Here is a 17350-nt window from a genome sequence, read left to right on the forward strand (position 1 = left end):
TTTTGAGGTCGCACAGACACAACTTCCGGAGCATATGCGACCAAGATGGTCGCAATTTAAGCTGTACTACAGCCTGACCGATTTATCGGCGGGCCGATATTAGACATTTTCCAAGCTATCGGTATAATTTATAATGGCCGATAAATGAATATTTAAATAGTTTTTTTCGATATCGGCCTTAAAAATAAGTTATCAGTCGGGCTCTACCCTGTACCCACACTTGCACTGGCACACACAAAGACACTGACCAGCACTCAAACACACTCATGCATGCATGCACCCACATACACTAGAGCAGACCTGGGCATTGTACGGCCGGCGGGCCGCATCTGGCCCGCGGGGTATATCAAAGATTACAAATAAATAAATGTGTTGAGCGGTAGTTCATCTGTAGTCTTGAAAGACGACAGTGATCAGGCGATTTACGTATGTTCGCTCATGCAGCCTCACCGACAGGAGACACTGAATTAGCTGTTGGTTAGCCCTCGAAAATATACGTGCACGGTAAAAAAAAGAAAGGTTGATACAGAATGTAGAGTTTTTAACAAGGCACGGACTTCTAAGTATCTGTTTACTGGAGTCAAAGGCAAAGCTGTGTGCTTAGTTTGTAGAGAACAGGTCGCTGTGTTGAAGGATTACAATTTGAATCGGCACTACCGGACTCAACACACGGACAAATCCAAGAACTTGACTTATTCAGTGGGCGCGGGCCGCTGATGGTTTGCTAGTTACCTCTCAGCTGTCCTTGGCATATCTACCTCAGACACTCAACCAGACTTCAATGCACTTGTTCCAGCCCAAGCCAGACTGGATTTCTCTCACTGAACAAGTAAAATGAAAAAAAAAGCATGTATTTCTTTTTGTATAAAGTTGATCAATTTCATATCTGTAACATACTGCAAAACACCTTTTCAGTGTTTGTTAAGATTAACTAGTTAAAAATAAAATGAAACACTGATGTAATGATTGTTTTTGTTTTTACTGTTTATTACTTCTATAGGAGTATTTTCCTATTTGACTTACACCACAATTTCATATATTTACATAAATATTTACAGAATATCCTTATTCTTCTGAAAACCAGTAGCAGCTAATCAAAATATATAATGTACTGCTTTTTACAATGGGAGAAAATGAATAGTGAGCAGAATTTTAAGTTATTGTTGGTGCAGCCCTCCAACACATTTCAGGTTTCTCATGTGGCCCCTCGAAAAAATTATTGGCCCACCCCTGCACTAGAGCCTAGAGTATAGAACACCAATCAACAAAAAGCAAAATGTGAAATTAAAAAGAATGTGGGACATTCTATAGGGACATTAACAACAGTGTGTGTGTGTGCGTGTGCACGCGCGCACTTTATTATTACAGTGAGCCTTCTGAGCGAATAGCACAACACCCTAATACATGTCTTCAATCACAGGTGCCTGGGAGTGTTCAAATCGAGTTTCAACTGAAAGGCAATGTTAACATGCGACGAGAAATCACTTGGAGATAAACGAGCACTCGGGCTCCAAACACGCAGGCTCTCATCTTGCTTAAGCCTGTTTCACGGTGGAGACAGGGCTCATAACAGCAACAACCTAACTCCAACCCAGCATGCTGGGAGCCCATCTGACCATTCAGTCATGGCTATCCGTATCTCCATTCACGGTCTCTCAGGCCACACGAAACAGAGACGCCTGCAGGACTTATCGAGTCCGACGGGTGAGCGTTATCGACAAGGAATCTAAAACCGATCGTCTTAATCATGTTGCATCAGAAGAGCGGTTAGGTGGAGGTCCAGCACAGACCTTGGCAGTGACGAGGGGCTGCTGAATATTTCAGGTGGTTGGAATTGATCCTATCCTGCTGAGGGTCTAGGCTGGGTTTTTCTCCCCTCCTATAGAATGTCCTCCGCGGGATGCATTCCGAGGTACCCGAGGCGGCGAGATCCGACGCTAGCGTGGATTGAAACATGATAATTTTATTCTGTCTCTCTCTCTCCTCTCCCACATGCTCTCTCTTTCTCCCTTTCCCCCTCTCACTGCAAGGTGATAGTTTGGGGGCTCCTGGAGATTTCAACTCACGAATACAGACAGCCAGACGTGAAAACTGCAGATTATAATGAAATAATATTGGGCCTCGAGCTTGAAGCCAAACCCAAACAGAACTACATTTAATTATATACACTCATACTCTCACAGTAACCACAGGCGCACGCATGCGCGCGCGCACACACACACACACCCGTCTCACCATGTTTATGAGCAGACTGGTCAGGTCTGTCAGAGGCTTGTTGATGAACAGGAGCTCTTCTGCAGCCCGGGTCTCTTCTCCTGTTTCGGACTGCTGGGCCTAAGGAGAGAACACACACACAAACACACACACACACACACACATGCAGGCAGAGTAAGGCTTGAGATCATTTACTCACTTGATTGACAATAATACTGTGTGTAGAGTGATGTTCTTGGCTCTGCCACACCGGATTACAGCGGAGACAGGGGAGAGAGAGGGGCGCGCGGATTTCAGAGTACAGAGGATGAAGACAGACAGACAGGCAGACAGGCAGGGGTTTCATCACACGTGTTTAATAATGGCTGAGCTCAGAGATGGGCTGTCATTGTGTGACCCGAGTGCTGTACCAGAGCCTGACAGTTGTAGTGGGGCGTAGAGACTACAGGACTCAACAGAGACTGGGTGTGTGTGTGACCGGGAGAGTGTGGGTGTGTGTTTGTGTGTTCTCTCCTCAGGCCTTGAAGGCTGTGGAGTTTCTGCCTTCAGACTAACAGAAGGGCATTAATAGTCTTAATGAACACCGCACCTTTGGCGAGTGAGATACGCTTTCCAGACCAAATCTGTCATTCTGTCAGCACGGCTGATTAAAATAGATGTTAGAAGAAAACACACCACTAAACACGGCAAACTTTCGTTTTTCCGAGACGGCAGTGGAATTGTTCTAAACTGAAAGTGACATTCTGTCTGGTGGGTTGTCGAGTTCCCTCCCTGTCCCTCTCCCACACTCACTCACTCACGCACACGCGTACATTGAGCCTGCTGGCTTATTTTAACTCAATCTTTTTTTGTCTGCACAAAAAACTTTATCCAGCATGTCTGGCTGTTGTGAGGTGACTCTGACTGTCTGCCTCTTCTCAACACTGTTTTAATTTAAGACGTGGAGGACTTTTGCCATTAACCGCCTCATCTATTTGAAATATTAATGCTGGGTGACTGAGAGAAAGAGAGAGAGGGAGAGAGAAAGAGAGATGCACTGAGGATGCTGTGAGAGAGGGAGGGAGCGAGAAAAAAAGGGAGAGGAACAGCTAGTGTGAAAAAGAAAATGAGTGAAAGAGAGAGAGAGGGGATCGCAGACAGAAAAAGAGTGAGAGAAAGCGTAGAAGTGAGACAGTATTCGAATGAGAAAGAGACAGGATGGAGACGAGAGAGAGAGAGAGACTTGGGTAAGTGCGGCGCACGTACTCTCCTCCCTTATCGGTTTATTACCCAAATGAATTTGAGTTTAGTGCCGAAGTCTTTTAATGAGCTTTGCATTTTTTTTTCTTTGAGCGAATTGATTTCCGCTGCGCATTTGCCTTCTCCCCTCTCTCTCCCCATGTCCAGTCATAAATATGTATGGTGGGGGGGGGGGGGGGGGGGGGGTTCCTGGGAGCTCGCTGGTGTGTTGAGGACAAAAGAGGCCTCGGCAGATAATGAGGGCCGGGGGGAGGACGAGGCGGCGGGCCCCTGGGGCTGGGGACCTGCTCCTGGTCTCCAAACTCACTCAGAAGATTGACTTCAAGGAGACACGCGCTCCCAGCCGCTGTCAACCCAGCCGCAAATAAGTTAAGGGGGGACAAATAGATGTTGCTCTACGCGAGCCGCCGTCCCCTGCGGTAGGTGGAGGGGTACTAGCTTGGTCTGGCTCCCAGACATGGGTAAGGTCTAGAAGAGGAGGACCTTGACTGGGACCTACTGTATAGTGAGGTGAACCAGAGATACTCTACGCTATACGCTAACAAGATGCTTGGACGGACCTTCCATCATTCAGATCCACCAATCAGATGAGGTAAGCCACACGTCTGCTAGCGACGGTTAGCAGGCTAGTGGACTGACAAAGAGATGGGTACAGTTCATTGTTGACTGGTCAAGGTCTTGGTCCCACACCTGAGTCAAGTGTCCCAGGCTATATCCTACCAGAGCTGGTCCAGAGCCATGGTCTGGTTTTCCCACAAAAAGAACATTTAGAAAATAGCTGACAAGCTATATCAGTAACAGAAAGCGTGGTACTGTAAGTTCTAGAAGGTCTTACCTGCAGGGCCAGACGCACCACTGTGGAGATGTTCCTCAGGAGGTTGTGGAGGAGTTCCAGCAGAGACAGCAGGATCGCCTGCACGTTCTTCCTCCCCAGGCGTTCGTCCCTCTCTAGGTACTGCAGAGCAGCATCAGAGAGCACTCTCACCACCACCTCCACCAGACCTGGCCAACAGAGCATAGATTGAGCACCATCCTCATCACGCTCACCACCTCCATCAGACCTGGCCAACCGAGCACAGACATAGACACCCTGTTCGCTGTGAACTACCTGCCTGTAGGTTTTTGCTCCATACACGGTTGTAACTAACACGATTTAACACATCAACCAGCTAATTATTAGAATTAGGTGTGCTGGATTAATGTTGGAGCAGAAACCTTCACGAAGGTAGCTCTCCAGCAACTGGGTTGAAGGTCTACATGCTCACCACAAACACACCAATAGCTGAAAAACATTACAGTACAAGAATTACAAAACGACTGTTCACCAAACAAGGCCATGACATTAACCATGACAGATAAGACAAAGTGCACAAGTGGATATATAAGTAAACAAAGTGCTGGTTGAAATATTTTACAACAAGGTCCTGGAAAAAGTAACGGTTAATTTTGGCAGATACATAAAAAAGGTTCCATTCAGGCCCTGTTCTTTGTCCTTTGCCGTCATTAATACATAGGGCTCTACAGTGAATGACATGCCTAGTTAAGTACAAACTTGTGTTTTACAAAGCATCAATACTGCTCCTCCAGCCTAACATGATATTGCACTTCCTTACGTTTAACACGCACATGAACTGACTTAGACCTTCAGTGGAAGTGCTTTCCACCTTCATACAGCCATAGCTTTGTTTTTTCTTTTTTTTGAGGGGGGGGGGGGGGGGGTGGGGTGTGGGGGTCCTATCTGCAAGTCAGGCCATAGAAATGTAGACTATGCAGAGGGCAGAATACGGAAGAATAAAAAATTATGATGTCCCCATAAAAAACATTTGAAAAAAAAAAAATGCAAGACTGAGTCTTTTCATACGTGGCTCCTCCAGACATTGTTCTCCTTTAATATCATTGAGATACAGATCGGGTCGTTCCTCCGTTCCAATTACTGAGAGGTGCGGAGATAGGATCTCTTTCAGAAGACGGGAAACCTTTGCCTCCACCCGTCTCCTTCCTTTTCTTGCGCTTGTTGAAATATTGAGATGGTTATGAATAATCAGACGCTCTCACACGGCGGAGGCCGTTTGAGCCTTCAGAGCTCGCCGGCCTCTCGTCTCTCTCACCCGTCACCTCGGATCAGGGCTGCGAGTTGAACTGTGGTCTGCTGTCTGAGAACCCTTCTCTGTCTCTCAGTCTCTCTCTCACAACCTCTCTCTCTCTCTACCTCTCTCTCTCTCTCTCTCTCTCTCTCTCTCTCTCTCTCACAACCTCTCTCTCTACCTCTCTCTCTCTACCTCTCTCTACCCCTCCCATTAGACAGACAGGTCTAGTCGGGGGACACTTTCTGTAGAAGGCACCGGCTGCTTCTTACAGCTGGAAGGATCCATCTTGTGTGGATAACACTGTTGGGTGGTTGAACCGTGGTGCGCGATGCATGGTTAAAGGCTCATTTCATGGCCATTTGACAAAAGTCACACGCAGACACACACACATACGCGACACCGTATTGCGTATATATATATATATATATATTACGTGCACGTGTAAAAACAGCATCGATCGGTGGTCTTCAGCGAGCGTGTGTGTGAATGTGCAGAGGCTGATGAAAGGAGCGCTAACTTGGACACTGCTAATGTCGAATCAATAAACCCTGCAGAGGAACACCTACTGTCTGGGAGGCTGTGAGGAGCAACACAACAATCAATGACAGACACACACACACACACAATAGTCCCTGTCAAACCATACACATTTAGTCATTTTTAGCAGACGCTCTTATCCAGAGATACACACACCATCTCCCTCAAGTTAGTTCGAATACGGCATTCTAACATATGGCTGATTGCTGTCCTCACTTGGTAAGCCACACAGTTCTCAGAAATCCCTCGAAGATAGTAATGTCATAGGAGAAATAGTAGAGACCAACTCAGTAGGAATACATGTCCTCATAGCAGCTGGGTAGAGTTGTAGGAGCTTTGAGTAGCTGACCAGAGACACTGTTGTTTGGTCGTTGATCAGTCACACAGTAGCCTTTCAGTCGTGTGCCTGTCTCTGCCTTACTAGAGATAACTGAACATGAACACACAGAAAGGCAGTCAGGGATAAATATGCACACGCAGATTCAAGCAGCCACACACATACACACACACACACACGACTCTGGTGAATGGACCACACAGCCAGACCCAGAAACTCTGGCACCAGGAGAGTGGTGGAAATGGGCCAGATTTCCACTGAGGAAAAACTTAAGCCCTGCGCGAAGGAGCGAGTGGAGACAATCAAATTACAGCTGGATATCTTCAGTCAGACAACGGCTGCTTGGTGTCTCGGCTACAGCATCGTGATGAGAACCACGATGATCCTGCCAGGCCCGTTCAATATCCTGCATCATGCCAGCCCGGGGTGTGGTGGCAGTTATAGAGCCAGCGGAGACAAGTATGTTTGTGCAAAACAATGGCGACCTAGTTTAGGAAAACCTGATTAAAACCATGATCGTGTCATCTCATGCATCATCCAGGGCTCTTCGAGTCTGTGTCTAAGTCAGGCCCTGGCTAGTGAATACTGGCTAGTGTAATATGAGAGCGAGAGAGCGAGAGAGAGAGAGAGAGGGGAGAGAGAAAGAAAAAAAGAGGGGAGCGAGAGAAAAATGGAGCGAGAAAGAATTAAGAGCAAGACAGAGGGAAGAGAAAGAAAGTGCTAGAAAGAGAGAGAGAGAGAGTGAGGAAGAGATAGAGAAACACAAAAGGTTATTAGCATCCCAGAGACGGCTGTCCTCAGCCTCCTCCTCTTAGCAGCGTCTCAGCCTCTGCCTCGCCTCCTCCTCCTCTCCTCCTTTTGCTCCACTCCCAAGGGGCTCTTATCTCGGGCTGAGGGAAATCTGGCCAATTATAAACCTCATCTCATCCTTTTTCCTCTCCTCTCCTTCCTCCTCCCTCTCCCTGCCACGCAGCATCCTCATCTCTGCTCTCTCGCAGTCACACCTAAAAGAGCCAATTATACCCACTTACCCCCCTCTCCCCCCTGCTGTCCTCCGCGGCCTCCCACCTGACTCACCCCCCCCCCTCCCTGCCTCCCTTCCTCCCCCCCAACCACCATCCCTACCTACCTGTATTCCACCCTGTCCCATGCAACCCCCCCCCCCACACACACACACACACTGCATTTGCATGGAGAGGGCTTTAACCCAGCATTGTGGACAGCGAGAGAGAGAGGTCGGGAGAGGAGGAAGATAAAGAGGGAGGGAGAGAGAAGAGAGAGACCTAATTGCAGGGGTTATATTTAGTGCTGGGTCAACATTTCCCTGAGAAAGGAGACGAGCTCATTGGCGCATAATGATGCTGACTTCATGAAGTACCTCGTAGAGATGAATCCCACCCCCCCCCCGCATCCACACACACACATGCACACACATTAGGAAGGCAGGAAGGGGGTGGGGGAAGCAGAGGAGGGAGGAAGTCATTCAAGTCCAGAGCTAGTTCCGGAGAGGACGCCGCAAAATCGGGGGGGACGGGGGACCTGATTGTTTAAGAATCAGGATATCCTGTTCTGGACCAATTACATGGCTGGAGCTCGGAGCGCTCTGACACACACACCCATAATTCATGGAGGGCATGCGGGGGCGTGATGCAACATGAGACGGAATACGGTTACCCACATCAACAGAGTTTACTACCTCCAAGAACCCACTGAGGCTGTCTCTCCCCCCCCCCCTTCCTATTCCTTTTCCTCCCTCTCTAGCTTTCCTCCCCCCTTCCTATCTTTCCCGAGGTCAGGCCAGTTCCTACACAGTGTGTACAAGTGGAGCCCCCTCATCTTAGGAGCCGCCGTGTGGCATGGATCACAATGGAAGTGCCTTCATGTTTTTAGCATTTTTCAGACTATTTGCTAACAGAAAACACACACACACACAGCCCAGAAAACAGTGGGCAGACCGGAGAGGAGCTGTCTGCAAACTTCTCTGCGGAGCATGTGGAATGTCAGGTCTGTTTGTGAAGTCATGACTCAAACATGAGAGAGCTGGGAGAGGACAGGAGGAGAGGAGAGGAGGAGAGAGAAGGGAGGAGAAGAAGAGGGGAGAGGAGGAGAGAGAGGAGAGAGGAGGGAGGAGAAGAAGAGGGGAGAGGAGGAGAGGAGGAGAGAGAAGAGAGGCAGAAAAAGAAAGGATATGAGGAGAAGACTCGAGTGGAGAGGGAAAAGAAAGGAGAACAGAGGAGAAAAAAGGGAACAAGAGAAGAAGAGGGGAAGAGAGGAGAAAAGGAGAGGAGAGCGTTACCTAGCTGGTAGAGAGGCCGGAGGTCTGTGTCTGAGTGGGCTGTCAGGTTGGAGAGGAGAGCCATGGCGTTCTGCATGGTTCCACCCAAGAGGTTCTCCTGGTGCTCCTGCAAAAACAGAAACACACAGAAAGAAAACAACATGAGGTCAACAATCCTGTAGTCTTCATCCAGGAGTGTGTGGGCAAGGTTTATCACCAACAACCACATCAACTATAGGAGACCTGCGTGTGTGTGTGTGTTGATATTTTCTTCTCATCCCTGCCTTTCGAATGCATGGGCAACACACACTTCCACTAGGAGAGAGGACAAACAGAGGGATGAAGAGGAGAGGGAGGTAGAGAAGCAGAGTTAGAAGTTCACGGGGCAGTCTCTCTCTCTCTCTCTCTCTCTCTCTCTCTCTCTCTCTCTCTCGGTTTTCCTCCGAATCCTCAAATATTGAAAGCCTGCGGGCAGGATTCAGTCGAGAGCTACCGTGGCAACACCGCTGCAGAAGGCTTGTTTACATAACGACTGCTCATCCAAACACACCCTCATCCACCCCCTCCCCACATATACACACACACACACAACACGCCTGTGATTCTCTATAGGCTCAACATACCCAGCCCTACCCTGTTCCACAAGCATAAAGACTGCAGCTGAGGGAAGATAGCTGTTGCGCCCCCCCCCCCCCCCCACCCCTCCCGTACAGGAATTTAGCTTCTGCCTTCCCCTGAGCATCACATACATTACTGCCACGACTGCTGGCAGGAGGACCCAGCTGTGATGAAGCACTTTGTGCTAAAAGAAAACACAGTCATCTGCATGTGTGCAGCGCTCCTTGGTGGGAAATTGAGTTTTTCTTCACACTAAGCTAAGATGCAAGGTTTCAGGTGAGGAAGGGGAGTGTGGTCTGGCTAGGGAGGAAGGGAGGGAGGGATGGAGGGGAGTGGGAAGAGGAGGAGAAAGAGGTGAAGGTTACTTTGGGACATGGGGGGAGCTGATGATCCTTGACTTCCTGTCTGAAGGCTGCATAAATATCTAGTGAGCAGGGCAGGGATACACACACACACACAGGCAGAAAGAAACACACACACACAAGAAAATCAATGAAGGCCATAATTAAGGTCTGGGATAAGGCATAACAGTGCTCCAAAAAGACTTGACAGGGAGAGAGGTAGAGATGGAGAGAGAGAGGTTCCCCAAGGTCCACCCCAGTCCCCTGGAGGAACAGGGGGAGTGTAGGAGTCTCAAGGCCCAGGTCCGGAACAGCTATCTGGGCTACGCCACTTGAGAGGAGCAGGGTGCAGGGTCATGCATATATTACAAGTCCTTAATGAATACATACATGGCAACATCGCTTCTTATTGACTGGCCCGCTCCCAGCTTGTTAGCATCCTTGTTGCAGGTGGAGTGTAACCTTTAAGAAATGTGACTAAAGAACAGTATGCCGTTCCGGCGCACGGTTGAGATTCAACTCTCAAGTCTCCGGGAAACAAGATAACGGGAAAAGAGCAACTTTTCAACTCTCCTCCTCCCCCACCCTCCCTCCCTCTCTGCAATGCCCTGGATTTCTTCCCTCTATCTGATCAGTAGTGTTGGGATTGTGGAGCCCAGAGCTGGGACATGATCTTTGCCTGTCTGTCTGTCTGCCTGCCTATCTGTCTGTCTACCAAGCCGTGCTCAGATCATCCTCAGCACCCTACCCCACCAGACCAGAGTGTGGCTGTGCTGGAGGTCAAGGGTCTCCCCACCCAGCCTGGCAGCCGGCTCAGATGAGGCTCTCTCTGGTGGGTGACGGACCCAGCGCTGGCCATCCTCACATTGTCCCATGGTTCTTCAAGCAGGATACCCCTCCACTTGACCGAGGAGTCTTAGCTATGTAGGACGGAGACGTTTGAGTTTGCTCATCCCCGACAGGAAGACAATTTGATGGCAGGGAGATTGACTTATTAATATCTGACTCCAACAAAGAAAAGTACATATATCGTTACCTGTAACGTCCTGCGCTAAACGGTCAATGACATATATCTCCGACGTAGGTGAGAATCATTCCTATGCTTGATCAGGGCACCGATCTCAAGACAAGCTTATACACTAAACAGCTGTTAATTTGATTTTGTGGATATGGAATAAACCACCGTCACAGTACACAAATGGACCCCCAGAGGCTACGGTAAAACTAGGGAGCATTGAAAGCCCAACTGAAATAATGATTCAGAGACCTCCAGTTGACCTAGTTCGAAAGCGAATATGTCTATGAACAGTTAATAGCCGTATCAATCCAACTAGCTCAGTGTATTCACTGCCTTAGTGTGTGAGATACGTACGAGGAGAACCAGTAACTTGACATGCTAAATAATAACCTAATCAATACGTACTGATGAAACAAATCAATACAAAAACATATCTTCAGAGAAACCATGAACAAAGGCAGTCGCAATGAAATTGTATTAGGCGCATAACGCACCGTAATTCGTATAATACCCAAAACTCAAAGTGATTGGTTGACCATCTCCTTATATACTACATCTAATATGCGTACTAAAATTGGGACACCCGCTATGTGAAAGACACATAAAAAATTGTAATTGGACCATCACGGCTTGCTCAGTGGCTGCAGCAGACCAAACGTGACACCTTTGGAAGACGAAGGAATATGGAGACACAATTGGGTGTGCTGCATGCACTAGCTGTGCACAACCTGTAAAGTATCAATCGTACAAGACTGGACCCAATATTAACACGTCACGCGTAAAATAAGAAACAAAAGCATATCAAACATGACATGAAAAGCTCTTTAGAACTACACCGATTAAGACCACTGACAGGTGAAGTGAATCACTGATTGTCTCGTTATCATGGTAGCTGTCAGTGGGTGAGATGTATCAGGCATGAAAGTGAACATTTTTTGTCCTCAAAGTTGACAAGTTAGGAGCAGGAAAAATGGGCAAGGTAAGGATTTGAGCGGCTTTGACAAGGGCCACTTCGTGATGGCTAGTCTACTGGGTCAGAGCATCTCCAAACTGCAGCTCTTGTGGGGTGTTCCAGGTCTGCAGTGGTCAGCACCTATCAAAGAGTGGTCCAAGGAAGATAAAAGCGGTGAACCGGGGAGAGGGTCGTGGGCGGCCAAGGCTCACTGATGCACGTGGTTAGCGAAGGCTGGCCTGTGTGGTCCGATCCAACAGACGAACTACTGTAGCTCAAATAGCTGAAAAGGTTCATGCTGGTTCTTATAGAAAGGTGTCACACAGGGCTTTGTAGTTTGATGCGCATGGGGCTGCGTAGCCGCAGACTAGTCAGGGTGCCCATGCTAACTCCTGTCCACTGGCAAAAGCGCCTACAACGAGGACGCGAGTGTCAGTGGCAGTGTGATTCTTTGGGCAATGTTCTGTTGGGGAACCTTGGGTCTTGCCATTCAGGTGGACACGTACGACATACCACCTTACCAAAGCGTTGTTGCAGACTATGTCAATCCTTCATGGAAACGGTATTCCCAGATGGCTGTGGCATCTTTCAACAGAATAATGCCACATAGCAAGAATTGTTCAGGAATGGTTTGAGAAACACAACACAGAGTTCAAGGTGTTGACATGGCCTCCAAATTCCCCAGATCTCAATCCAATCGTGCATCTGTGGGATGTGCTGGACAAACAAGTATGATCCATGGAGGCCCCGCCTCGCAACTTACAGGACTTAAAGGATCTGCTGCTAACGCATTGGTGCCAGATACCACAGCACACCTTCAGAGGTCTAGTGGAGTCCACGCCTTGACGGGTCAGGACTGTTTCGGCGGCAAAAGGGGACCTACATAATATTAGGCAGTTGGTCATAATGTTTACATTTACATTTAGTCATTTAGCAGACGCTCTTATCCAGAGCGACTTATAGTAAGTACAGGGACATTCCCCCGAGGCAAGTAGGGGTGAAGTGCCTTGCCCAAGGACACAATGTCATTTGGCACGGCCGGGAATCGAACTGGCAACCTTCAGATTACTAGCCCGATTCCCTCACCGCTCAGCCACCTGACTCCTCGATGTTGTGGCTGACCGGTATATATTTACACAAGCACAACTTGAAATGCTAACTTTGGTATCTTCCTCAGTTCACCTTCCTCTTCAACTGCTGAGACCACTCTTCCAGGGGTGTGAGCTGGAAGGTGTGATTGTCATTTAACATGAAAGTCCATTTGGTGCAAGGTCTCTCAGGTCTCTGCCAATGCAGACCTAGAGCAGTGCATGTCACTTGTCATACAGTAACTGATTTTAAAAACCCTCAAAAAGCAATATTAGATGCATTTTATGGTCTTACTTACACTGTGTAAAGATATAGCAAATTCAGGATGCATGGACACACTTTTACCTGCACACCTGAGTGTATTTGTCCTAGTTTCAACCCCTCACACTCTTACCTGCACACCTGAATGGCTCGGCTAAGCTTGCCTCACTAATAGCTACTGTACAGTACAGTTCCCTAACCAAAGGATGACTGGCAGAGGTGTTAAGCTGCCGTGAGGTGTAACAGCTGCCGTGAGATGGAGAGACTGTGTTTAACTCCGCTCCGGGCGTAGCTACTTGCTTCTAGAGATAATTTGCTCCCGAGATCGATATTTGTCGCACTGCAGTCCTTTTTTTCCTTTCTGTTGATTCTTTTTTTTCACCTGTTAATGAGAGCAGAGGGAATCAGAGAGGCAAAACCGACCGCGTGGCGTCTTGCACTGTAAAATGACATTGATTCTTCTTGGAGGGAGCATGACATTTTGAGAGGCTTTCCTCAAACTATATTTTTTATATCGAACCCAGGAAGACAGCACAGAGCTTCCTTCGGTGCTTCTGACTGTTTCCAAACCACCTCCACTACACATACAGCACGCGCCACGTGGGGATCGGAGCAATTAGGTGGAGCGGTCTGCTGTTGTGCTTTTCGTGTCGACTGCTGCCGCTAGCCTTTAAACACAGCCTGTTGATGTGTCTCAAACTGACAGTCAGGGCAGTTAACCGTCCAAGCTTATCTTCGATAGTCATTAAAAGCACGGCGCCCCTCCCTCACTGCACTTACTCCAAACAGAGACAGACAAGTAGGTAAACAAGCAGAGAGACACGTAGACGGAAAGATATACACACAGGTATGCGAACACGCAGAGAGACATACAGGCTGACACACAGGCGTACAGAAAGTGAGACAGGCAGAGACACACACAGGCAAGCCAGGACTCCAAAGACACAGACAGGCAGTGAGAGAGACAGAGTGGATATTGAGTGGCGGGGGTCTAGCTGTGCTGGCCAGGGCGCGAGGGGCCGGAGGTAAGAACAGGGACGGTCCCATGGCTGTTCTTTAAGGATCAGGAGTGCTGATGCGGCCAGCCTTAATCAATGGTCCTGCCAATCACATTGGCTTCTCCTCGCTGCACTCATTACTGATCTCCATTAGGCTTTCTCCTCCTCCCATCTTTTCCCTCTCCTCTCTTCTCCTGACCACTCTGGGGCCAAATCAATGTCACTTTGACTGGGAAACTGCTGAAATGGACTTTAGAGTAAGAGAGAAGAGGTCTATTTCACTTCTGCAGAGGCTAGTGGTTTGGATAAACACAACCCAACACAACCACTACCCTACAGTACGGCCCTTATTTAGCACAAACACGGTTCGGTACTACCAATGACAACACGTTGTTTGCGTTTTCACACACAAACAACGTCCAAGACAACCACCAGTGCAACATAACTACAGACCAACACAACCAATATACAATACAATGATTATCTGACAACAGTTCTACACAACATTCAAAACAAACTATACAAAAACCGACCAACACAATTACTATCCCATACAAAGGCACAACCTATGAACACAGATGAGGGAAGTCACACGTATGGGGAGGGTGAGTGTGTGTGTGTGTCTGAGATACCATGTCACACTCTTCAAGGAGAGTCAAACTAACTAACTTAATGGCGAGAGGGTTATGGAGAGCAGACAGCACTAATCAATCCACGCCTGGGTAATTCAGAGTGTGTTGCGCTGTTTTTACAAGCAAGGCATTTCACAGGCTGCAGTGTGGTGTCGGCGAGGGCAGTGGAGCGTCGCGTTCATTAAACGCTATGTTTTACTACAGCAGGGGACAGGGAGGTCAGGATGAGAGACTGAATGTTTACTGCAACATAAATTGTTCTGGTCTGCTGAATATGGAACCTGTGTGTGTCATTTTAAATGTGGGTGGACTTCATATTTTCACTCCATTAATCAAAGCTCCCCTCCCGCCCCACCCTCCGTTCTGTCACTCAATTACACATGCACCCTGATAGGTCATCGGTGGCGAACTGCATTAGCATAATAAATCAATAAAGCTTCAGCAAACAGGCTGAGATGATTATGGAGAAAGAAAGAGAGAAAGGGAGAGAAAGAAAGAAGCAGCCAGGCTAGGGGGGGGGCATTTACGAGCTACAGTCTAGCCCAGCAGAATTCCCCCACAAAAAAAAAAGACTTTGAATTATGTTCCAATAGCCCAAAGTCCTCCCCGCCCAATGTGAGTCATATATTTTCATGACAGAAGAAAAAAAAAAAAAAAAAGAAAGAAAGAGAGGGGACTGAACCAGCAGGGTTTGTAATGGCCCTTTCATCCCATCGCTCCTTTGGCTGCATTTTACACCCCGGGCCTTTTGTAAGACGGGGAGAAGCAGCGCAGTATTGTAGTGGGAATTTGACAAACCATTTATTGGTCCAAGATAGCTTTCCTGCCCGACCACAAGAGAAAGACAAAGTGGAGGTGATAAATAAATCCTGACTGAGGCAGACAGGGGAAACACTGGAGGAGAGGGAGCTCGGAGAGAAACAGAAATGATGAGACGGACAAATAGAGAGAAAAATAGGCAGAGATAGAGAGACCGAGAGGGGTGGAGGGAAGACAGACAGAAAGAGGGGATCCTTACCGCAATGATCTGGAACACCACAGGCAGGATGCGGCTCTGGCTGATGAGCCTGCAGAAAGAGAGAGAGAGAAACACAACAGACATTGCCGCGGAGCCCTGAGAAGCGTTGAGGTTAAAGAGAAGCAACGTAACACGGGCAGACAATACTAATCAATCCGCCTCCCGATAGTTATTCAGGCCATGTTCTCTCCCAGAGATGTTTTACATGCTTTGGCATTAGGCCCACGTCTGAGAATCCAGCCGAGCGCTACCTCCCGTCAGAACACAGACGTGTTTACCGCCGTACAACACAGAGGCCTGTTCTGTCTTCATTAGTTCGGAGCCCGGGATGCCGTCTTGGGGCCCTGCAGGGCTACGGAGGGGGGCTACTAGTTCATTAGAAAGCTGTGCTGGGTCCCAGCCCGCACAGAGGAGAGCTCTGATCAGTCATGTGAGGAAACCTCCTCTGATTGATTGACTGGGAACGGAGGTAGAGAAGGAAAGGAGAGGGAGATGGCGGGACGGGGGAGAGCGAGAGACGTCTGACACCTCGGTGCCCAGGAGTAATGGACATCTTTATTAGAGATGACGCCACTCTCCCGACGAGCCCTACTTTATTGATTAAGGCCTTTTGATTCCCAACCAATTACTGCTGGTACATGTGTGTATTGGTTGAGAGACTGTGTGTGTGTGTGTGTGTGTTGAGGTGCACAGAGGACCAAACCTAGCACAGAGGCAGTCTGGGTAGATATAAATGAGCTAGAGGTCACCCTCAGAAAAATTAATTACAGAAGCTCATACATAAGTATGATGTATGGCGAGGCTGGGGAGACATTCTCCAGAGCTCTCTGGTGTCTGCCTCCTTGGAGGCTCCCTTCTACAGTTCCGAAAAATGGTTTCTGTGCTGCAGTCGAACCATTGTGGAGAGTACCAGATAAGGCTAAATACCTCTGCATTAGAGCAAATCTTCGCTGCAATGGGACAACTCAAATGAAGGTCACATAGAAAGCTAACCTGGAACGCCCCTCACAATACCCTACACTCTCCTCCTCTTTTCAAACGTTCTTTTCCCTCTCTCTCCACCTGTTCCTCCCCCCCCCATCCTTTTCTCGTCACATGCTCAGCGTCAGTGATCTGACCTCCTATTGGTCAGTGCAATGCTGACAGAGGAGGATGCATCCTCAGTGAGGTTAAACTGGGTCTGATAAAGCTAGGGAGAAGGGCTTTCCAGGGAGAGTAGCTAGCTAGGGGGGCTAGCTGGGCTTCAAAGCTAGGGACAGTAGCTATCTAGGAAGGCTAACTGGCTGGGTAGGGTAGCAGGGCTGCCAACTTTGGTGGGGCCAACCAAAATGTTCTTGCAAAGCAAGACCTGCTTGAGCACACTGCTATGTCTTGCCTCGCAAGCTAGAAGACTGGCTTACAGGCGGTAATCATCCTGGCTCCAGACATGGATAGGGAGTCGCCCAGGCTGATGGATGAGCTTGTGTATCCCTTTGACAGGCCTACAGAGGAGGCTAAACACCAGGCCATGGCCCCGTGACACTGGCTGGCTCTTGGTTAGAGTGATGCTCCATTAGACCCTCATTACAGCACCCCGAGTTAAATTAACATTATTTCACACCACCGTCACAGCATGGCACTGATTTATAGAACAGCTAGATCAGGACTGCCTGGGTAACATTAAGTCAACATGCCTCAGTTTGTAAGACAGAGTGAATCTTCTTACATTTAACCACACGGCACACGTGTGGTTAA

General features: G+C 48.3%; 1 protein-coding gene across 1 annotated transcript in view; it reads right to left on the reverse strand.

Annotated features, from left to right (window-relative positions):
- ulk4 (unc-51 like kinase 4) overlaps positions 1–17350 on the reverse strand; it is a 71535-nt gene that overhangs the window by 18234 nt on the left and 35951 nt on the right. The window contains exons 30-33 of the mRNA XM_062464834.1: positions 15617–15665; positions 8711–8816; positions 4289–4455; positions 2236–2334 (exon numbers count right to left, since the gene is read on the reverse strand). Coding sequence (XP_062320818.1) covers positions 2236–2334; positions 4289–4455; positions 8711–8816; positions 15617–15665 — 421 coding nt within the window. The remainder of the gene's footprint in view (positions 1–2235; positions 2335–4288; positions 4456–8710; positions 8817–15616; positions 15666–17350) is intronic.

The sequence above is a fragment of the Osmerus eperlanus genome, chromosome 7 (assembly GCF_963692335.1).
Source record: "Osmerus eperlanus chromosome 7, fOsmEpe2.1, whole genome shotgun sequence".
Classification (NCBI taxonomy): Eukaryota; Metazoa; Chordata; class Actinopteri; order Osmeriformes; family Osmeridae; genus Osmerus; species Osmerus eperlanus.